The sequence below is a fragment of the Hyaena hyaena genome, unplaced genomic scaffold (genome assembly GCF_003009895.1).
Source record: "Hyaena hyaena isolate Hyena2069 unplaced genomic scaffold, ASM300989v1 scaffold_1039, whole genome shotgun sequence".
NCBI classification, from domain to species: Eukaryota; Metazoa; Chordata; class Mammalia; order Carnivora; family Hyaenidae; genus Hyaena; species Hyaena hyaena.
This window is the reverse complement of record NW_024081674.1, coordinates 350,031-374,626: the sequence shown is the minus strand read 5'-3', so window position 1 is coordinate 374,626 and position 24,596 is coordinate 350,031. Positions and strand designations below refer to the sequence as shown.

General features: G+C 35.4%; 1 protein-coding gene across 1 annotated transcript in view; it reads right to left on the bottom strand.

The window, feature by feature from the left end:
- Positions 1–6,795: 6,795 nt before the first annotated feature.
- The window catches only part of FSIP2 (fibrous sheath interacting protein 2), an 84,350-nt gene continuing 66,549 nt past the window's right edge, over positions 6,796–24,596 (bottom strand). The window contains exons 21-24 of the mRNA XM_039222034.1: positions 17,315–17,361; positions 13,515–13,558; positions 9,573–9,642; positions 6,796–6,993 (exon numbers count right to left, since the gene is read on the bottom strand). Coding sequence (XP_039077965.1) covers positions 6,857–6,993; positions 9,573–9,642; positions 13,515–13,558; positions 17,315–17,361 — 298 coding nt within the window. The 3' untranslated portion in view covers positions 6,796–6,856. The remainder of the gene's footprint in view (positions 6,994–9,572; positions 9,643–13,514; positions 13,559–17,314; positions 17,362–24,596) is intronic.

Here is a 24,596-nt window from a genome sequence, read left to right as displayed (position 1 = left end):
GGTAGGGAGCAGCTTTATGCAAAAACAGATCTCTTTCTGTTCTTATTTGAAATTCTGTCAGGTTGTTATGAATAATCTCTTCTCAATTTTTTGTTTGCCCTTGGTCTATTTCCAGATTCCTGATATGGTTTGCTTCAATAATTATGTCTAGGGGCGTCGGGATGGCTCAGTTGGTTGAACATCTGACTTCGGCTCAGGTAATGATCTCACAGTTTGTGGGTTCAAGCCCTGCATTGCGCTATGTGCTGACAGCCAGCTCAGAGCCTGGAGCCTGTTTCAGATTCTATGTCTCCCTCTCTCTCTGACCCTCCCCTGTTCATGCTGTCTCTCTCTCTCAGAAATAAATAGAAAACATTAAAAAAATTTTTTAAATAAAAAAATAATTTTGTCTAGTTTTATACTTGTTTTATAAGCAAGAGGATTTATTTAAGTCCTCAAAGCCATAGCCAAAAGTCACAGCCACAACCTTTGCAAATTTACTCATAATACTCAGATGCTTAGAGAAAACTCTGTTTCTTTGTCTTTCTCTAAGCTTTCTAATATTCCTTTCCATGAACTTTTGTGGGATCTCACTTTACTTAGTTGACATCTTAGATCTGAAATCGGATCCTCTTGAATATCTGAGGATGAACTCACAATTCTGTTCATGATGTAGGATGTTGATTCAGTAATTGGTTTCCTTTCTTCTTTGAAAAGGAATGTAAGTCTGGCATTAGACAAAGAAGAATTTGATATAAATTAATAAAACAATGCTTTAAAATTTCCCTTTATTTCTACATTCATTTTTGACCATGCTGCAGAACAAAATTGCACAATGAATTTGGTCATGAAATCTAAGTGTTTTCAAAAATACAATATGAGATAAAAGATACAATATGAGATAAAAAATACTGATCAGCTAAGCTCCTGTATTAAAACTTGTGTATAAAATTGGCAACAGTAGGACAAAGTAAAAGACAGAATTGTGGTGCTTATGAAAATGTGCTTCAAATATTCTTTCTGTCCCTTTTTCTTTCTTCTTTCTGAGATGCACATAATGTGTATTTTGGTCTGCTTCATGGCATCTCATATAGGTCCTTTAGTTTCTATCTACTTTTCCTTATTCTATTCCCCCCCCCCCCATACTCAAACTAAATAATTTCAATTGTCCTAGTTTTAGGTTCACTGATTATTTCTTCTCCTTGCTTAACTCTGCTGTTGAACCCCTCTAGTAAATTTTTTATTACTGTACTCTTCACCTCCCTAATTTGTGTGGTTCCTTTAAAAATGTTCCTCTAAGGGGCACCTGGGTGGCTTAGTCGTTAAGCTTCTGACTTTCGCTTAGGTCATGATCTCGCGGTTCGTGGGTTCGAGCCCCGCATCGGGCTCTGTGCTGACTGCCAGCTCAGAGCCTGGAGCCTGTTTCAGAGTCTGTGACTCCCTCTCTCTCTGACCCTCCCCTGCTCATGCTGTCTCTCTCTCTCTCTCTCCTAGAAATAAATAAAAAAACATTTAAAAAAATGTTCCTTTAAAATGTTTTTTAGAAATTATGGTAAAAATAACCACTCTAACAAAAATTACTATTTTAACCATTTTTAAATGTATACTTTAGTGGCATTAACTACATTTACAAACGTGGTGCAACCATCACTTCTATCAATTTCCAGAATTTGTTCATCTTCCCAAATAGAAACTCTGCACCCATTAAACAGTAACTTCCTATTCTACACTGTCTCTAGTTCTTGTTAAAATTTCTCCTTCCTCTATGAATTTTCCTTTTCCATGTACCTCAGATAAGCAGAATTATACAACATTTACCCTTTTGTGTCTGGTTTATTTTACTTAGTGTAATATTTTCAAGGTTCATTCATATTGTAGTATGTGCCAGAATTTTATTTAAGACTGAATAATATTTTTGAAGAAATGTCAAAATTTTCCACAGTGGCTTTTTAATAATTTCTACTTTTTATGGATATTCTCAGTTTATACATTCTTTTTCTTATTTTCTTCAGTCTTTGTCTATGTTTTTCTTTAGCTTTTTGACCATATTTAATGTAATTGTTCTCTTCTCTTTGTATAATTAACCCAAAGTCTGGATATCCTCAGGGATGATATATATAAATATATACATATATTTAACGTTTAATCTTTGATGGGGGTACGGGGGAGGACAGAGAGAGGGAGACAGAATCCAAAGCAGGCTCCAGGCTCTGAGCTGTCAGCACAGAGCCCCATGCGGGGCTCGAACCCACAAATCATGAGAGCATGACCTGAGCTGAAGTTGGACGGTTAACCCACTGAGCCACCCAGGTGTCCCCTAAAGGATGATTTCTTAACACTTTGTTCCTCTAAATAGGTCATACTTTCCTGTTTCTTTGTATTTCATGAGTTATTTTGTTAAAAACCGGACATTTGAGTATGACTTGGTAACTCGGGAAATCAGATCTCCCTCTTTGCCACGACGTATTGTTTCTCGACTGTTGAAGGCTGTACTAGTCCATTTGTGTAGTGACTTTCCCAACCTATGTTTTAAAGGCTGTGTTGTTTGTCTTATATGGTCACTGAAGTCTCTGTTCTTTGTGTTAAACTAGTTTTGGCAGAGATTCCCTTGAACACCAGGAGGTAAAACACAACCCTCCACTCACACCCCTGACCCCCACATATACAAACAAAACAAACAAGCAGACAAGGAAACAAAATAATTCATCCCTTTGTGCAGAATGGTTCTGTGCAAAGGCACTACACTCCAGTACTTTGCTAGGCTTACATTGAGCCTAAGGATTAGCCTGAAGTGAAAGCTTTCTTTCCCATTGTTTTCTGAGCATGAATTTTGCTCTGGGCATGTGCATGACACTCTAAATTTCCTCACGGGGGGGGGGGTTTGAATGCCTAACTTCCTTTTTTTGTTTTAATTTATTTCTAGGAGAGAGAGAGAGAGAGAGAGACAGCGTGAGCAGGGGAGGGTCAGAGAGAGAGGGAGTCACAGACTCTGATACAGGCTCCAGGCTCTGAGCTGGCAGTCAGCACAGAGCCCGACGCCGGGCTCGAACCCACAAACCGCGAGATCATGACCTAAGCGAAAGTCGGACGCTTAACCGACTAAGCCACCCAGGCGCCCCGAATGCCTAACTTCTTAATGAATCTCCTTAACTTTTGTTCCAGGGCCTTTGGCATCTGTTCCATGTTTCCAGCATACTCTTTCCCTAGGAATCTGAGTTGTGAGTTTGGCTTGCCCTTGTCTTGACTAATGCCCACTGTTTTCCTGGTCTGATTCCAATGAGGTGAAACAGAGACAAGCGTCTTGCATTCCTCATTCATACCTCCCCCAGACAGTTCGGAAACCTACATACACAGTCATTTTCCAGTAAGGTTTGCTGTGCTCCCTATAGAGCTCGGAGCCCAAGGACTTAAAATAAGGATGCAGATTTCTTTTTCAAGACTGCTCATGTCCTTGGGGGGGGGGGGGGGGTTGGAGCAAGGGTAAGTAAACACCACAAATCTCTGCTGTCGTTTTCAATTTACCTTTTTCTTGATTCAGTGTTCAGTTAGTTACTGTAAACTTTGACTGTTTTCCAGAGTTGTGACAAAGTTAATGTTGGCATTTTTTGCTTTGTCAGTCTTTCTGTGGGAGGTGTGAATTTGGAGCTGCTTACCCCCTTTTATTGCAGTGGAGATTGATGATGAATCATTTACAAGTATGACTACTACATTTCGGAAATTATGTCTAGATCCATTTGATTGGCTATTCTGCAGGTAAAAAATAATTTTTACTAGAATTTCAGCTTCAAATTAAATCTACCTTTTCTTTTTCTAACTCAAGGTAGATTTTTAATGCTCATGTGCTTTCTTGGCAGTATACTCAAATAACCAAATCACTAAGGAGATGAATGTTTGAAATTCATGTGTTTTTTTTGGTAATCACTGATTTTTTGTAATGTACTTTACTACTAAAGTCCACTGCTTTTAGAAATATTCTGCATCCTTCTTCATACCATACTCAACTAATTTAGGGGTCCCAAATTTTTACGGGAAATGGGTAAGCAAACTACCACCAATGGCATAAATCTAGCCTATCATCTATTTTTGACTTAGCTTAAATGCTAAGAATGGTTTTACAATTTTTTTCCTCCAAGATTTTTAAAAAATTCGTTAGTTAACATATAGGGTAAGATTGGTTTCAGGAGTAGAATTTAGTGATTCATCACTTACATATAACACCCAGTGCTCATCACAAGTGTCCTCCTTAGTGCCTATTGCCCATTTAGCTTATCTCCCCACCTCCCCTCACTGAAAAAAATCAGAAGAATGATATTTTGTGACGTGATAAGTAAATTTTCATTGGATCCCAGACAGCTACATTATTTGTTTATATATTTTCTAATGCTGCTTTTGTGCTATAAAGGCACAATGGATTAGCTTTGATAAAGATCACATACTCTGCAAACCTATGGTGTTTGCTTTCTACCTCTTTACATAAAAAGTTTGCCAAACTCTGTTTTAGGACAACATAAACAGAATAAACAACCTAAGAAATCATTCCAAGGCCTTATGGATTTAAAAGTCATTCTTTAGGATCAACAGCTCAAAGACAGTTACTCCTAGAAATTTCAGCTACCAAAAATTTATCAGGCAATATGCTTTTAAAAAATTTTTAATGTTTATTTACTTTTGAGAGAGAGAGAGAGAGAGAATGTGAAGCAGCCTCCAGGCTCTCAGTTGTCAGCACAGAGACCAAGGTGGGACTCAGAATCACGAACCTTGAGATCATGACCTGAGCTGAAGTTGGAGCTTAGCTGACTAAGACACCCAGGTGCCCCTATCAGGTAATGTTTGTTTTTTTTTTTAATTTAATCTTTGATGCTTTTAGCATCTTTTTCACTAGTTTAGTCAAATATGCCTAAAGTTTTGTTTAACACATGACTTTTGACACAGAACCTTTTCTGAATTAAGGTTTTTCTTGGGACTTAAACTTAACCATAATTTTAACCATTTTTCCATAATTTTGACAGCTTCAACACTAATCCTGAACTTGATACTTCTTCTTCTACTTAAAGTAGAGAAAATTGGAAGTCTCCTTTACCACTAAAATGAGTACATTTCATATCATATGAGTATGATAAAGTCTCCTTTACAACTTCATATGAGTACATTATTCTGTTTTATTTATTTATTTATTTATTTATTTATTTATTTATTGAGAGAGAGAAAGTGTATGAAGAGGGGGAAGGGCAGAAGAAGACGGAGAGAGAATCTTAAGCAGCTGGGGCTCAATCTCAGGGCTGTGTGATCATGACCTGAGCCCAAATCAAGTGTTGGATGCTCAACCCATTGAGCCACTTAGGTGTCCCTGAGTACATTATCCTTATATATTAAATATTTAACTACAGAACTATGTGAATCAGAGTACTTTGAAATCAGAGTGAATTTCGCCTGTGAAAGATATCCTTATCCACTTTTAAAGATGGATAAAAGCTTTCTAAAAAATAATATGTTAAAAGGCAGTTTTTATTAAAAGCATGTGATATTGAACATTAGTGGTTTTGGTGACATCTGTAAGGACACTTTCAACTTAATACTTATCAATATAAACCCATCGGTAGAATTATTCTGAAGATGATTGTGAACAGGACTGCCAGTCATTTCTTATCATTTTTGAAATGTCTGCATCTGTAAGTTACATGATTTTGTGTATCTCTGAGATCAAATCATTTATGAGATTAGTATAAATAGACTAAATTACTAATTTAATAACTTCATTCTCATTAGAACATCAAAATTCTACTATATAATCACATCTTTTTCTCTGGAGCTCCCTGTCATAACCTAACTGTATTAAAGGAAATCCAGTTTTATAAGATGAAATTTTCTCAGATGTTTCTAATATAGTCTGGCTACTGTCAAGAAAATTTTAGATAAAAGAGAAGATGTCACATTCTCTAAACATTCATGAATCAGCATTAGGTTAGATAGTGATGATGATTGACACTCTTTGCTGTTTTGAATCTTTTAAACAAGATCCTTACCTTCTAGTGGCAAATATGCTACAAAGTAGCAAGTTAACTGATTTTGAAAAAATTCTTTTATCACTGCAGTAACTATTCCTCTTGTTAAATTGTCATTATTTTTTTTTTGTTCTTACAAATAGAGCTTTTTATTTATATTCATGAAAAATATTAATATAAAGGATTTAATGACGTTGCTGACCAATAATTTACCTATTGATGGTATTTTACCCACAAAATACCTTTGTCTTTTCTGAAAAGTTTTTTAAAGTTATAGAAGTTATTTTATGCATATTATGTATTTTACTAGTAATTAAATTATCAGTAATTAATTCATTACTTCTAGATGGTGCTTTATCCATAGTTGGATATTTTTGCTTGGGAGGTATTTTATAAACTGATGAAACTTTATCTGAAGGTGGGAAAAACTGATTTCTTATATCTGGTATAATTTTATTTGAGCATACAAATACACTTTTAATAGTGAAGCAATCAGTTTCATAGCTGTGTTATAGAATTCACTTGAATGTTATCTCAATATACTAATTATTCCCCTAAAAATTTAACAGGAAACATCCAAGATCATTTCCTAGTGGTTGCTTAGCACTGATTGGTTACCAGGTACACTTTTGGCCATATTTATGGCACACAGGTAACTTACACATGTAATACTAACATTCTGCCTCTTCTCATGCAAAATGCTTATCAAAAGTATTCATCATACCTTTCTCTTATTCGAATTTATATTGCACTTTCTTTGATCTTAAAATTCTTCTCAGTATTATAAAAACCATCTTATTGGACAATATGTTACGCTTTAACAATCACTTTATTTTCTAAGGGAAGTAAGCATAGTTCTATCAGGTATAAAAGCTTCAGTGCTCGTCCCGCTGAGGTGGTGAGGAAGATTTGGAAATATTGGTGTTATTTCGAGAAAACACCTTTGACAGAGCTGAAGATACCTTTGCCAGCATTTTAGATCCTTGTATGGAAACACTGGGCTTGGAAGTTTCTGTGGACAAAGCAAAAAAGTAATATAGATATTTATTGGACATTCTAATTGAGACAGTTATACTATAGAATCGATGATTTAGAATTAAGAAACTGATGTTTGTAAAATACTTTATGGGATTTAAAAACATTTAGAAACATTCTTTTTTAAAGTTTATTTATTTTGAGAGAGAGAGAGAGAGAGAGAGTAGGGAGGAGCAGAGACAGAGGCAGAGAGAGAGAATCCTAAGCAGGTTTTGTCTCCATTTTTGAACACTGAATCTTGGCAAGGTCAAATACCTTGCCTAAGGTCATATGAGTAGAAAATGGCCCCTCTGGGAATAGGGGCCCAGCTTTGTGACTCGCATGGACCTACCACATATTGATGCTTCTCCAGTTAGTTATGCAAAGAATGTCTTTCTTTTTCTAGCAGAACACTCTTGGAAAAAGCCTGATCAGCTAAACTTAAAGTAACTTTCAACTCTACACAATGAGGGTATCTATTTCAGAATGCTCAAGTGAAAGCACAAGTGCATTAAAATTTTTACAATTTCTCACCTACTTCAGGTGAATTTTCAATTAGCTAATTTCAAGTGATTTCTTTTATCATGTGAGCTAAGACTGTATAGATAATAAAAGAATTTTCATTTTGATACATTTTGTACACCACTTATTCAGTGCATGGGCTCTTAAAGAATATCATGGTTTAGTTATCACAAAATTATAATTTTACTTATAAACATGTAAAAAGAGAAGTGAACAGTTATGTACATGTTTGAAACTTTATGGTAGGACATGAAAACACACAAGACCAAATTTTCTTTTTTTAAATTAAAACAAATTTTAATGTTTATTAATTTTTGAGGAAGAGAGAGAGAGACAGAGTGTGAGTGGGGGAGGGACAGAGACAGTGGAAGACACAGAATCCAAAGCAAGCTCCAGGTTCTGAGCTGTCAGCACAGAAGCCAATGCAGGGCTCAAATTCAGGAACCATGAGATCATGACCAGAGCCAAAGTCAGATGCTTAAACAACTGAGACCTCCAGGTGCCCCCAAATTTTCATAATTCCATTGTGTGCCAAAGTTCATGACCACACATCTTGTAGGTACCTAGATTTGTCTTTTCTAGCAAGATAGCTTCTATAGTTAAAGATAGCCAACAGTAAATTTAACTATAAATATAGAGCAAAACAGTATATTCAGGTTTTTTACTATTCTATTATTTTTTTAAATGACCTATCAATGTAAAAGGAAAAAAACAAAAGTTGCAGCAGATAAGAAACAAAAGCATAGATGAAAGAGAAAGATGTCCTTTCTGAAAAAGTAAGATAAAATTTTTACTGACATGACTGAGGCATTGTTGCAAGACTTCCGAAATTGTCACTGGAGGGGCAAAAGAATTCCTGTTCTTGAAACTTTGTGGTCCTATTGAAAATTCAGATTCCTGGGCACCATTACTCAGAGATGCTATCTTAGGCAGGCTAGAGGTCTAGGAACCTACATTGTTAAAAAGGTACCCTAGGTGGTTGTAATGCAAATCAGTTCCTGGAAACACACTTAGGATACTGCCTCAAATCTTCATGCTTTATTTGATGCTCGTATATTGTTCAAGACTATTGGGTGCCTGGTATTCTAGGTTAATAAAATACATGAGAGAGGAGTCATGAATTCTGAGTTTATCTTGTTAATAGTTCTTTCTGTAGCAAAACTACAGACTAGCTTTAGTTATTACCCAATATGGGGCTTATTCTGGGATACAATGGCAAGACTATGGAACCATGTTACCAAGGGAGGAAAGAGTGGAGGATCAAAGTAAGAAAATCTGTTTTTGAGCCCTTAAAGCTCTCTATTTGTGTAGATCTTGTGTAACCTCAGGCAGCTATTCCCTCCATTTTCTCTTTTTTAAACCAGGACTTTATGATTTAGAGAGGCAGAATAGTATGATGTAGGGGATATAGACGAGTTTTGTTTGGTCCACAAAACATTTCACAAAAACTTTGAATTATTTGACAAACTTTAAAAGTCAGGAATTTTCACATAAAATTTTCACCTCTAACTTCTTTTGAAAGATGCAAAGACATCAGTGGGAAGGCCTGGCAATAAGCCAGTGTATCAGGGATTGCTGAGTAGCAGCTCCCTCCTTTAGATGGGATGTGCCATCTCCAGTGCACCACAGACCCTTGCTCAGCCTACTGTGCTTGTTTATAACATTACCTGTATGGCTCCTGTGGCCATTTGAGTGTATGAATTCTGGTTATATTGAATGAGCTTGGGATTTGAAGTTGGGCAGATCTGTGTATGAATCCCAGCTCTGCAGCTTATTAGCTATGGGGTGACCTTGAATAACCTACTCTCACTTTCCTCTTCAGTTGCTGTCACTTTCCTGTTTAATAAAATGAGGATATTTAATACCTAATAAATATTAGTTCCATTACTTATTACTGTGGTGGTTTGAGGTTAAAATAACACACAATGAACTGCAAATTGTTATACACACATACATACACATAGTAAGAATATTATAGTCTCATATAATAGGTATCAATACTTCAAGGAGGGAGCTACTCATTCCAGAACGAATGCTGAATAGTATATTTTGTACCTGAAATGACTTCTTTTGAGGAGTATACACTTCCAGTAATATTCTTGTGTCCTTCAAAGATGGTGATAAACTGCCAAGACAAAGCAAAGTACTTATTTTTTTTTTTTTATTTTTTTATTTTTTTTTTTTAAAAGCAAAGTACTTATTTAATCTTTTATTGGATACTACACACGAAGATACCTAGAATTCCCCAAAAGATGTAGTACAACCTTTGTAGCACCTTACATAAATCATATCTGTGCTCTGCATTCTCAAAGAATTATCCAGAGACAGGCTCATAATTTTTGCCAATTATGGCACCTAGGGTTGACCCTTGTCATAGATGTGGGCCTTCGAAACCATTCAGTGATGATCAAAGGCTCAGCCATCTTAAGTCACAAAAAAAAAAGCCAGCTCTGTCTGTCCCCTCCCTCTTTTGGGTGAATTGAAATAAATAACAAATTATAAATTCTTTTCTGATATGAGAGATAATGTTAAGGGGTAAAATGGCTGTTCACTGTATAACTCCAAGTTCCTCTTATGGAAATCTTAGGTCTTTTGGAGTCTGGAGCAATAAACTGGCTATCTGGACCTAGTTGGGCACGGAACATGGCTCAGATACTAGCTATACTCTGTAGGCCTATATCACCTCTTTGAACAGAGAAGCAGCAATTTTCTCAGAAAGGCATAAAGTAGACTGGGATAGGTAACTGGGATTCATTGTATATATATTTTATAAAACCAGCTATTAAATAAGGAAATCAATGATGAGAAACTTAATAAAAGGACTAAACTCATGAAGAAACATAAACTATGTTATGTATAGATTATGTAAAAAAAAAAAAAAAAAAAAAAAACACCAAGTGTTAAAGGAGTTTCATCATAGTTGCTCCAAGAGGACTTGAGGTAGCTTATCTCTTAATATATTTCAAAGCAAATACATACCTGAGGAATAAAATGGAACCAAGACTATCTAAAGCACTAATTCTCAGTATTGGCTGCACAATAGTTATATGTGGAAATTTAAAAAAATAATGTTTTATTTATTTTTGAGAGAGAGAGAGAAAGTACAAGTGGGGGAGGGGCAAAGAGAGAGGGAGACACAGGATCTGTGTCTGTCAGAACAGAACCCGACACAAGGTTCAAACTTGTGAACTGCAAGATCATAACCTGAGCTGAAGTTGGACGTTAACCAACTGAGCCACCCAGGCACCCCTGAGGAATTTTTTTATTAAGTATGAATCCCTGGGTCTCACATCTCCAATTGAACTGAAATCTCTGTGGATGGGGCTGATACTGATATTTCTAAAAAAAAAAAAAAAAAAAAAAAATTGCGCACATGTATGAGACTGACTTGAGAACCCCTAATCTAAAAGCTGTAGGGGATATGCTACCAAGTATCTGAGATGAGTAAACATACTTAAGTTCTTTTAGGAACATCTATCTTTTCATTAGATTTAAGAGTATTTCCCATTTCTTCATGGAACACTGTTATAAGCACTGTTTGAAAATTCCAAAATCTCGGTTGCATCAGACTTGGCATCTCTTGTCCTCTCCCTCAAAAGTTGTAGACATTGTCTTATTTCTTTGTATGTTAAATAATTTTGGATTCTATCTTGGACATTTTAAACAACTTATGAGTTTCCATGAACTGTTAGAGTACTCTGGAGATGGTTGAGTTTTTTATTTGTTTCCTCAAGTAGGTAATTAACCCATTTAGATTTAGGTAATTAACCCACTTCTATAAGTTTCCAATGTAAATTTAGTTTCCAAAGCCTTGCCAGTATTTTTCTTTTTTAGCATCCCTGTGTGTGCACCACTAATAAAGCCATAGTTCAAGTTCTCAAAGCCTTTTGTTTATATAAATTCAGGCCCGTCCCATACATGCACAATATAGGAGAGACTTTACATACAGGTTTGTAAGGGATCTTTCTGATGATTCTCTGTGATTTTTTTTTTTTTCCAGTGTCCCTAACTCTCAGTAGCCCCCTTCCTGGTTTCATGGCTAGAATACTGTGGCTACTCATTCTGTGTGCTGTTTCACACATCCCATGATTGCATTAATATCTAGAGTAAGTGACAAAAGAAAGCAGGGAAAAAAGTAGCAGATTTCCTTCTAATCTTCTTCAGGTTACTGGAGACCTTGTCCTAATTCTTCTGGTTGGGGGAGGGTTTTTCTCTCAGAGTTTTAAGTGACTCAGAAGCCTATACTGCCATTGCCATGGGGCTTCATGTCTGAAACTTGCCTTTAGGCAGAACCAAAAGATGGGAAAAGCGGGAAAAAGTGAGTTTCTTCTACTTCCCAGTCCACAGGAACTTCTTAATTCTGGTGAGAGACCAATGGTTTCTCCTGAGGATTTATTCTACCCTTCTTTCTATGCAGTTCCAGGATTTGAATTGCTCTGGGTCTAATTTAGGAGATAAGGGGGGGGGAGGGGGACAAAACCAGGAAACTCATAATGAAATTGGTGATTCTTTGAATTTCTATTTGTCTCCTCAAACTCCTGCTATTATTTATTTTCCAGCATCCTCAGTAGTATCCAGAAGCTTTAGTTGTAATCAGAGACAGAAGTGGGATAGAATGTGCTTACTCAACCTTACTTTGAATTGGATTGGGTATAACAACTTCAACCATAGTTTTACCATGGAAAAAGCAGCAAGAGATGGGAAGGGTAAAAAACTGAACAAGGTTCCAGATTAGCCAGGGATTCAGCCTGACACAAGGGATAGTCTGTAATGATCACCAGTCTACAGTTTCTGTCTCCCTTTATTTCTGTTTTATTTGAATTGGAAAATAATGGCCTAAGTGAAGCCCGAGATTGTCAGATAGATGTTCATATTCATAAATGAGAATTAGGTTGAATAAGAAACTATCCCTGCATCTTCAAGCTTTGGCATTAGTATGATGAAAATGACTCTGATGATGAGAAGGGACTGGAGAATTGATGGATTACATGTGCATAGTGTTGGGGGAAACTCAGAAGTGAGGTTAAATTGAGCCAAGAAACAAAGTGATAAAAGCAGAAGAGGATTTGTAGCTTCAGCCCTTGTTGGAAACTTTTTTTTTTTTAAGAATTTTTTTTTAAATGTTTTATTTATTTCTAAGAGAGAGAGAGAGAGAGAGACAGTGTGAGCAGAGGAGGGTCAGAGAGAGAGGGAGTCACAGACTGAAACAGGCTCCAGGCTCTGAGCTAGCAGTCAGCACAGAGCCCGACGCGGGGCTCAAACCCAAGAACCGCGAGATCATGACCTAAGCGAAAGTCGGACGCTTAACCGACTAAGCCACCCAGGCGCCCCTGTTGGAAACTTTTAAAAAGAAATAAGGAAGAGGAAAAATTTTCCTGAGCTCATAATGGAGCGTAGCTGAGCCTCTCAGAAAGCTGCCTTTAAACAGTCCGTACTTAGGAATATAGAAAAATTAGATGGAATCAGCACTCTTTTCCTGCAAGCCAGTCTCTATTTCTGAAAGCTTCTATTCCCTCCTTGCCTCCACCAAGTTCCTCACTTGGGTCTACCTGCCCTAGGCAGGGCCAAGTGACTTCTTGCAGGGGTTTTCTCCAGAGTCTGTAGTAACAGAGTTGAGTGGAGCTCTATTTAGGTGCTAGGGAGGAACAGTGGGTTACTCTGTGCACTTACGCAAGGAATAACTTAACTGTAATGTGAGAATTTTGATTAAGGATATTCTCCAGTTCCGTGGATAGTTCTTAGCCAGAGGGAAAGATCTGAGCAGGAAAAAATTCTGAATAGGGGCATGCTTCCTGATATTCCTCAATCTGTACCACCCCAGGCCCTGATTTGACCTTGGAAACTGGGCTATATTCCCCCTCTCGCTGCCCCTCCCATGCTCATGCTCTGTCTCTCTCTGTTTCTCAATAATAAATAAAAATGTTTTGGAAAAAACTGGGCTATATATTCAGTTGGACCCTGTATATTGCTAATTAGAATTTATTGAAAAATATTTACCTTCATACTGTTTGAATTTTCTAGCTTTTGCTCCTGAGAATTTCCTGTGGGAGGGGGAGAAAGAAAAGGAAAAATTATCTTTTTTTTTTCTTTTTTTTTTGGCATGAATAGTATTTTTTTTTTTCACCAGAAAGTTCTAGAATTTAGTCAGGTAGAAGAAATCATTATTACTTTCACCATATTGACATTAGGAACAAAACTGAAATGGGTAAGATCCCTAGAGTTCTTGAGCATGTCCTAGACTTTCCTTTAGGAATTATGAGATAAACTATGATTTGGTAGCAGAGGCTGACTCTGTTACTTAGTAGCCACATGTGTATCCATAACTACTCAATCTCTATAGGCCTATTTATTTACATGAAAATAAGAGATTACCTTATAGATGGCTCCTAGGGGCCTTCCAGCTCTAACACTCTTTGATTCTACATAGCTAATTAAAAGCAGATTATTGGAACAAAGTGGAAGGTGCTGGTCTTATGACATACTTTGAGTGAGAACCAGGAGAAATTTGAGGCAATACCAAGAGGAAATCTGGAGGAGTTGCTACAGAATCAAAAGTTACCTAAGTTCCAGGGGAAGGCAGTACTATAAAACGGCTACAGGCAGGCTACTGTAAAACAAATTTAACCCAAGGAGTTAGAAATTATGAAAAAAGTTTCAGGGTGCCTGAGTGGCTCATTTGGTTAAGGGTCTGACTTCATGATTTCACAGTTTGTGAGTTTGAGCCCTGTGTCAGGCTCTGAGCTGACAGTTCAGAGCCTGGAGCCTGCTTTGGATTCTGTGCCTCCCCTTACTCTGCTCCCCCCTCCCCTCCCCAGCTTGTGCTCTGTCTCTCTCAAAAATAAACATTAAAGAGAGAGAGAGAGAGAGAAAGAAATTATTAGAAAAGTTTTACAAAAACCCACCACTAGGGAGGCAGAAAATCTGTGTTTGAGTTTTAGCTTCACTTCTTAGAGTGAAGAACATTGGCAAATTGAATCTAACTTATTTGACTATTTCCTCATTATGTAGAAAGTGAATGAGATTCTTCTCTGCCTGTCTCACAACAGGACTCAGTGACATAGCTTATATATAAGAACTGTGCATTTTATAGACATGTAATCACCAAGGTCCAACACAAGTGGTTATTCTCTGAATTATCCTTTGGACAAATGAAGGTGTAGAGGGGGAAAAGTAGTAGTAAAACTTCAAGTAACTAAAATTTGACAGGGATTCATTATTGCACTTATCTGACAATATTGGTAAAATTTTATTGTTGCTTGATCATCTTTCTAAAGTACCTGGCTCTATATTACACATAATTGAGCTGACGTTTGCTTTGAAATGAGTGAGGGTATTGGGTTTACTTCTAGGTCTACCATTCCAAATATAGGTTTTAAGTTTCTAGGCTAAAGGGCTGTCAACTTCCCAGGATATACTAGAAGTTTGTTTTGATGAAAAGTCATAGAAAAATTGCTGGTAATTGAGGATCTCAGATATTCAGAGTTAATTTATTTTATTGTATACCTATATGAAACAAAGAATATAAATTTTCAGCTCTGTACGCTCCATTATTTTTTTCCTTAAATAGGTTATTGTCAAGTTGGTTTACATATAACACCCAGTGCCCATCCCAAGAAGTGCCCTTGAACTCTCCATTAAAGTCCATCTTAAAAATCCTGTTTCTTATGTGACACTTTAACTTCAATATCTAAAGAGTCAATCAATCTCAGCATAACCAAAACTGAATTCTTGTGCCTCTCATTAGTTATTCCCATTGTCTGCCTTATATTACCAAATGGTTCTCCTACTATACGCCTATTTTAGGCTCTTGGGAATACAACTGTGGGAGCTTACATTCTAGAAGGAGGTCGTGAAAAAACAATTAACAGTCTGTCAGATAGTTATAGGTGCCAGTGAAAAAGCTCAGCAAAGAAGTTGAATAGTTAGTGCCGTGGTGAGAATGAGGGTACAATTTCAGACTATAGTCAAAGAAGACCTCACTGAGAAGGTAAAACTTGAGCAAAGACCTGAAGGTGAGGGATAAGCAAGGAAGATGTAGGAGGAAGAGCAGTACACAAGGATCAGCAAGAGCAAAGATCTGAATGCCTGGAAAGTTTAAGGGCGATGAGGCTGGAGCAGAGAGCTGGAAAGAGAAGCAGAGGAAGAAGTTAGAGAAGTAAAAGGGGGTGGAGTGATGTCCAGATGATGTAGGGTTTTGCAAGCCATTGTAATGTCTTCGGCTTTTGTCTCAGATGAGATGGGAAATACTTATAAATATCTGGAATTATCTTGTTTATGTCCTTACCTTTTGATGCCCACCCCAAGTATAAATTCTGAGATTAAGGACTTTGTCAGTTTTGTTCACACATAGGATCCTAGAGCACACAGGAGATGCTCAGTAAATATTTGAATGAATCAATAAATAAAAGGTTGAATTGGGCAGCTGAAATATTGCGAAAGGATATAAGAATTAAGCATGATCATTGCAAAATTAATTGGGGAAAAAACCCTTAATGCATTTATGGTGAGGAGATTTAGGATCCAGAATTGGCTCTTCCTTTAACTCAAAATAACCTTGGCAAAATTGCTTCCTCAACCTGAGCTTGAGATTCCTCATGTGAACATAAAGAAGAGTGGGGGGTTGTATCGAATGGTTTCTGTCTGACACTAGACACCTATGATTCCATAATACAAGTGTGATTAGTGATTACTATGACATCGTCAGATTATGGTGTGTTCACGGAATTCTGGCATAGTTATTGCTATTCTATGAATTATCCTAATGAAAATAATTTCACTTCGAAGATGAGAAAATGTGTTTTAAAATAACTACTTGAGTGGGTTTTGTGTTTGAGATAGCCAGGGTAAACCTGTGGTTTGAGGGTTGTTTTCTTTTTTCAAGTTTATTTATTTTGACATAGAAAGGGAGAACACAAGCACAGGAAGGGCAGAGAGAGAGAGAGAGAGAGACAGAGAGAGAGAGAGAGAGAGAGAGAGAGGGAATCCCAAGCAGGTTCCTCCCTATCAGTGTGGAGCCTGACATACAGCTTGATCTCAAGAACTGTGGGATCATGAACTAAGTTAAAACTAAGTGTCAGATGCTTAACCAACTGAGCCATTGAGGCACCCCACTGTGGTTTGAATTTTAAGGCCACTTTATAGTAAACATGACACTCTATCTCTTGTACATATGATCACTCTTACAACCACATTGATCCTCTGAGGTTTCACCAAAAATTTCTCACAAATAGTCTAAGGAGTAGGTATCACTCCTTAGAGTAAAATAAAAATAGATATTTTTTCTTCAAAGTGAAGTCCATACTAGTCAGATATTAATGTGAGCAAATATATTTAGCTCTAAAAGCCCCTTCCCCCTTTTTGTACATTATGGTAGCACGAAGTACAAAGAAAGGGTAAGAAATCGTTAAATGCTAGTATAATGGGTATTGGCTCAAGTGAAAACTACTGTATGATGCATCTTTATTTTATGAATATTTTTCAAAGGAGCATGGTAACTGTGAATTCATAATACCACACCATTTTCTTGATCAAAATCATTAAAGTCTTAACAGCAATTCAGAAAAGTCAAATAGTTGGCTCATTTTAACATCTGAGTGATGTAGTAATGGATTATTTTTCTTCAAAATAGGTAAATTTACAGGGAAAAATATCAATCTCAGGTTTGGTAACTAAAAAATTCATCAAAGCAGTAAACAAGGCAGTAAACAAACAATAAGCAATAACTAAAAAGCTTATCAAAGCAGTAAAGCAGTCTTCTTTTGAATGCATTCTAATTTAAGACAAATAATAAATCCAACCTTCTATTCTTTTGGCACTTGTATCTGAGGAAAAATCTTCAGTCTCACTAAAACAAAAGAAAAATAACATTTAATTTTCTGTGTATTTAATGAATGAAGAAATTACTGGTTAAGCAAAAGAACAATCTGTCAGTTATTCTTCATATGGAAGTAAATCTAGAGTAATTCATCATTGAATTTGCAAATCAAACGAAAATGATTTCTAAATTAACTTTGTTTCCACTTTAAAAATTTTGGTTGAATACACATAACAAAATTTTCCATCATAACCCATTTTTAAGTGTACATTTCTGTGCTTAAGTACATTCACATTGTTGTGCAACCATCACCATCATCTATTCTACAGAACATTTACATCTTCCTCAAAACTGACACTCTTTTACCCATTAAATATTTAACACTGCATTATCCTCTCTCTCTCTATTCCCAGGAACTATGTAACTACCGATTTTACCTTCTGCCTCTATAATTTGACTACCTGAGGTATCTCATATAAATGGAATCATGTAATATTAGTCCTTTTATGACCAGCTTATGTCACTTAGCATAATGCTTTCAAGGTTCTTATGTGTAGCATGTGTCAGAATTTCAATTTTGAGGCTTACTTACATTCTATTGAGTGCATATGCCACATTTTGCCTAACCATTCATCAGTGACTCCTGTGTTGCTTCCATGATTTCGCTATTTTTATGCTGCTTATGAATACGAGTGTACCAATATCTGAGTCACTGTTTTCAATTGTTTGGGGTATGTATCCTGACAATAGCTGTCCAAATAGTGTGAAATAGCACCTTACTGTGGTTTTTTTATTTGCATTTCCCTAATGATTAGTGATGTTGAGCATCTTTTCATGAACTTATTGCCCATTTGTATATTTTCTTTGAAGAAATATCTATTCAAATCCTTTGCCCAATTTTTAATCAGGTTATTTGATTTCTTTAATTGTTATTTAGTTATAGGAGTTCTCTATGTATTCTGGCTAGTAACCCCTAATCAGATATACAATTTGCAAGTATTTTCTCCCGTTCTATGAATTGACTTTTCATTCTGTCCTTTGAAGCACAGAAGATTTTAATTTTGGTGAAGTCCAGTATATCTAATTTTTGTTGTTGTTTTTGCTTATGCTTTTAGTGTCACACACAAGAAATTATTGCCAAATCGAATGTCATGAAGATTTTCCACCATGTTTTCTCATGAGAGGCCTATCGCTTTACTTAGGTCTTTTATTCATTTTGAGTTAATTTTTATATATGGTATAAGGGAAGGGTCTAACTTCATTTGTGTGTGTGTGGTTAGTTTTCTCAACACTGTTTTTCAGAATGTTCTATTCCCATTAAATGCCCTTGGCTTGCTTATCAAAAATCATTTGGCCATAAATGAAAGAGTTGTTTCTGTGCTTTTTATTTTATTGCTTTCTATGTCTGTCTTTATGTCAATACCATACTGTTTTTATTACCATGTCTTTGCAGTAAGTTTTGAAATCAGTATGTCCAACTTTTTTCTGCCTTTTCAAGATTGTTTTGGTTATTAGGAGTCCCTATAAAAATTTTAGAAAGAATTTTTTATATGTAAATATTTGAATTTTTTCTGTTTCTGCAAAAAATGACATCAAACACAATTCTTATAAAGTGCTAATCTGTAGAATACTTTGTGTAATATTGACATCTTAACACTAGTAAACCTTCCAATCCATGAATTTTAAATTATTTTTTAAAAGTTGAGTATAACTGACACAAAATATTACATTAGTTTCAGTGGTACAGCTGATAAGTTTACACATTATGCTATGTTTACTGCTATTGTAGCTCTTATCCTTATACAATGCTATTAAAATATCTTCAATTGTATTTCTTATCATGTACCTTTTATTCTTGTGATTTATTTATGAAAGTCTGTATATGTCAGTACAGAACTGGACACAGGGCACGAACCCACGAACTTTGAGATCATGACCTGAACCAAAGTCGGACACTTAATCAACTGAGCCACTCAAGTGCCCCTGAATACGTTCATCCTAAAAATTTTGTTTCTTCTTTGTATGAACTCTTTAGGGTTTTTACATAGAAGATAATGTTATCTGTGAACAAAGATCATTGCAAGTCTTATCTTCTAATATAGATGTCTTTTATTTCTTTTTAAGTGCTCTGAGTAGGACTTCCAGTATTTTGAACAGAAGTGGCGAGACTGGGCAACTTTGTTTCTGATCTTAGAGGAAAATCCTTCATGCTTTCACCCCAAGTACAATATTAGTTGTAGGTTTTCCACATACGGCTTATTTCTTTGAAGTGGTTTTCTTCTATTCCTAGTTCATTGAGTGTTATCATGAAAAAGCACTGAGTTTTGTTAAATGTTTTTTTCTGCATTAATTTATCTGAGAATGTCTCTGTGTGTGTGTTCTTCATCTTGTTAATATGTTGTATTACGTTGACTGATTTTTAATTGTTGAACCTCCCTTGTTTCTGGGGTAAATCCCACTTGAGTCCTGGTGTAAAATGTTTTAATGTGCTATTGAATTCTGTTGCCAGAATTCTGCTAAAGATGTTTGCATCCATATTCATCAGGACTATTAATCTGTAGTTTTCTTGTAGTGCCTTTTTCTAGTTTTTGGTATCAAAGTAATGCTAGCCTCATGAGTTTGGAGACATTCCCTTCTATCTAATTTTTTTTTGTAAGAGTTAAGGAGAATTTTTGTTAATTCTCCTTGAAATGTTTGCTAGAATTCACCAGTGAAACCATCTGGTCCTGAGATTTTCTTTATTAGGTTTGTGATTACTGATTCAATCTCCTTACTAGTCTGTTCATATTTTCTATTTTTTTCATGATTCAGTTTCAGTGGTCATGTGTTTCTGTGAATTTATCCATTTCATCTCAGTCATCCAATTTTTTGGTGTATAATTGTTCATGATACTCACTTATCCTTTTTATTTCTGTAAAATCAATTGTGACGGCCCTTTTTTCATTTATAGTTTTAGTTTTTTGAGTCTTCTTTTTTTTCACAGGCAGTCTTGCAATAGTTTTGTCAATTTTGTTGGTGTTTTTGAGGAACTAACTCTAGGTTTCACTGATTTTCTCTATTCTTTTTAGATTTTGTATTTTGCTTATACTTGCTTTGTATTATTTTCTTCCTTATCCTAGTTTTGAGTTTAGCTTGTTTTTATTCTTTTAGTTATTTAAGATATGAAGGTAAGTTATTGTTATAAGATCTTTATTAGTGAACTTACAGCTATAAATTTCTCTCAGAAATACTTCACTCTATCCCGTAAGTTTTAGTATATTGTTTTCATTTTCATTTGTCTCAAGTATTTTCTAATTTCCTGGGTGATTTCTTCTCTGACCCATTGGTTGCTTAAGAATGTATTGGTTAATGGGGTGCCTGGGTGGCTTAGTCGGTTGGGCGTCCGACTTTCGCTTAGGTCGTGATCTCGCGGTTCGTGGGTTCGAACCCCGCGTCGGGCTCTGTGCTGACTGCCAGCTCAGAGCCTGGAGCCTGTTTCAGTCTGTGACTCCCTCTCTCTCTGACCCTCCCCTGCTCACGCTGTCTCTCTCTCTCTCTCCTAGAAATAAATAAAACATTTAAAAAAAAAAAAAAAGAATGTATTGGTTAATATTTACATATTTGTGAATTTTCCAGTTCTCCCGCTGCTATTAAATTCTAAATTCATTCCATTGTGATTGAAAGGATACTGTGCATAATTTTAATATTTTATAATTTATGAACACTTGTTTTGTGATCTGTATGTGACATCCTGATCACCCAGCCTACGTTCTATGCTGGATAATGCTCCATGTACACTTGAGAAAAATACATATTCTGCTGTTGTTGGATGGAGTGTCCTGTATAGGTCTGTTAGTTCTAACTGAGCTATAGTGTTGTTGAAGTCCTCTATATATTCCATCTGGTTGCTCTGTCCACTATTGAAAACAGTCTGTTGAAGTCCTCTATTACTGTTGTAGAGGTAGAGCTGTCTGTTTCTCTCTTTAAATTTGTCAATGTTTGCTTCATTTATTTTGGAGCTCTCAAGTTTGTTTCATATATGTTTATATTTGTTAAGTCTTCTTAGTGAATGAACCCTTTTATCATTATAATAATGTTGTCTCTTGTTTTTCACTTAAAGTCTATTTTGTCTGATATTAGTATAGCTAACGGTTTCTCTTTGTTTGAGGTATCTTTTCCTGTCCTTTCACTTTCAACCTGTGTGCATCCTTATTTTTAAAGTGAGTCTCTTCTAAACAATATGTACAGATCTTCTTTGACTTATGAAGGGGTTAGTCCTGACAAGCCCATTATAAGTTGAAAATATCATAAGTAAAAAATACATTTAATGTACCTAAACTACTGAACATCATAATTAGTTTAGTCCACCATAAACATCCTCAAAACACATTAGTATACAGCTGGGCAAAATCATCTAACACAAAGCATATTTTATAATAGAGTGTTAAATATTTCTTGTAATTTATTGAATACTTAACTGAAAGTGAAAAACAGAATGATTATATGTGTAGAGAATAGCTGTTCATATATTGGTTGTTTACCCTCATGACTGTGGTAACAGAGCTGTGGCTCACTGCTTCTGCCACGTATCACAAGAGAGTAGTGTAGAGTGCATTGCTAGCCTGACTTCAAAATTCAAAGTACAAATTTTTATGGAATGGATATCACTTTTGCACTATCATAAAATCAAAAAATCATAACTTGCACCCTAAGTTGGAGACTATCTGTAGTTGGATCCACTTTTGAAGTTCCTTCTATTAATCTGTGTTTTTTAATTAGAGTGTTTAGTCCATATATGCTAAATTACTGATAGGGAAGGACTACTTTTGCCTTTGGTTAGTTATTTTCTGTGTGTCTTACAGCTCTTTTATCCCTCATTTCCTTCACTGTTGATATTTTGCAAATACACAGTTGCTTCCCTTTGCATTTTATTTCAGGACTATTCTATAGATATCTTCTTTGTTGTTAGCACAGGAATTACTTATAGAATCCTAAAACGATGACAAATTGAAACCAATTTAACTTCAATTACATATAAACTCTACTCCTTCCTTTTAAATTAACCCACTTGCCTTCATGTTATTGATGTCCCCAAAAATGTCTTTATATCTTTTATACCCATCAGCATAAGTTTTTAATCATTTCTTATGTATTTACCTTTTAAATCACGTAAAAAATAAAAAGTGGAGTTATTAAGCAAAATGATAATACTGGTTTTTATATACTTGTCCGTGTATTTACCTTTACAAAAGAATTTTATATTTTTATATGTCTTTGAGTCACTGTTTAGCATCTCTTACTTTCAACTTCTTTTTAGGATTTAGGACTTCTTTTAGGGTTTCTTCTAGACCATATCTGCTGGTAATAAAACTCTTACTGTTGTTGTTTTTTAATCTTATAATGTCTTTATTTTCTCTTTAATTTATGAAGAGAATTTTTGCTAGTTAAAGAATTCTCATTTGATATTTCTCTTTCTTTCAGAACTTTAAATATATCCTTAACTGCCTTCCAGCTTGCAAGCTTTCTAATGAAAATTTCCCTGAGTGTTCTGTGGGGATGTCTTATAGACAAATGACAAGTCATTTTTCTCTTGATGCTGCTTTCAAGATTCCCTTTTTATCTTTGCCTCTTGACACTTTGGCCTGTCTTGGTTTTGCCTCTGTATATTTATGCTACTTGGAATTCATTAAGCTTATGGTATTTGAATACTCATGACATTTGGCAAATATGGGGAGGTTTTAATCATCATTTCTTCAAATAATCACCCTGCCCTTTTCTCTCTTTCTTCTGGAAGTCCCATGATACATATAGTGATATGTTTGATGGTATCCCATAAGTTCTTCAAATTCTGGTCATTTTATTTTAGTCCATATTCTTTTAGCTCTCCAGGTTCCATAATTTCAAATGACTTGTGCTCAAGTTCCCTTTTGCCTGAGTCTGCTCTTAAACCCACCTAGTGAATTTTTCAATTCAGTTATATTTTTCAGCTCCAGAATTTCTCTTTGGTTCTTTTTTATGTTATATTTCTTTTTTTATTCTCATATTTCTCATATACTTCCCCACTGATTTTCTTTAGTTCTTTATGTTTTTCTATAGCCATCAGTGTTTTATAGTTTTCAGAGTATAGGCCTTTCATTTCTTTGGTTAAATTTATCCTAGATATATTATTGCTTTTGTGCAATTGCAAATGGGATTGTTTTCTTAATTTCATTTTCTGCTGCTTTACTGTTAGTATATAGAAATGCAACACATTTCTTCATAGTCATTTTGTATCTTGCAACTTTACTGAATTCATTTTTCAGTTCTACTCATGTTTTGGTGGAGTTGTGATGGTCTCTGCATATAGTATCATGCTATCTGCAAATAGTGAGAGTTTTGCTTCTTCCTTACCAATTTGGACTCCTTATATCTCTTTCTGTTGTCTAATTGCTATGGCTAGGAGTTCCAGTAATTTGTGGAATAAAAGTGACATTTTTCCCTTATTCTTGACCTTAGGGGGAAAGCACCCAGATTTTCAACATCGAATACGATGTTGGCTGTGGGTTTTTCATACAAGGCCTTTATTATGTTGAGACATGTTCCCTCTAGACCTACTTTGCAGAGTTTTTATCATGAATGTATTTTGTACTTTGTCAAATGCTTTTGCTATATTTATATCGATTGAAATGATCATATGGTTCTTATCCTTTCTCTTATTGATGCAATGTATCATGTTGATGACTTTGTGCATATTAAACCATCCTTGCATCTTGGGAATAAATTCCATTCGATTGTGATATATGATTTTTTACATATATTTTTTGATTTGGTTTGCTTGTATTTTGTTAAAGATTTTTGCATCAATATTCATGAGAGATATTGGCCTGTAGTTCTCTTTAATTATGGTGTCTTTGTCTGGTTTTACTATCAGGCTGATACTGGCCTCATGGAATAAATTTGGAAGTTTACCTTCTCCTTGTATTCTTTGGAATAGTTTAACAAGAATGGGTATTAACTCTTCTTAGTGTTTGGTAGAATTTGCCTGTGAAGCTGCCTGGTCCTGGACTTTTCTTTTGGGGCAGTTTTTTTAATTTAATTTAATTTCTTTTTTATTATTACTGATTCAGTTTCATTGCTGGTGATTGGTCTGTTTAAATTTTCTACTTCTTCCTGCTTTAGGTTTGGTAGGTTATATGTCTGAATTTATCTATTTCTTCTAATGTCTAATTTGTTGGCATATAGGTTTTCATAATACTCTTTTACAATTGTTTGTATTTCTTTAGTGTTGGTTGTTATTTCTCCTCTTT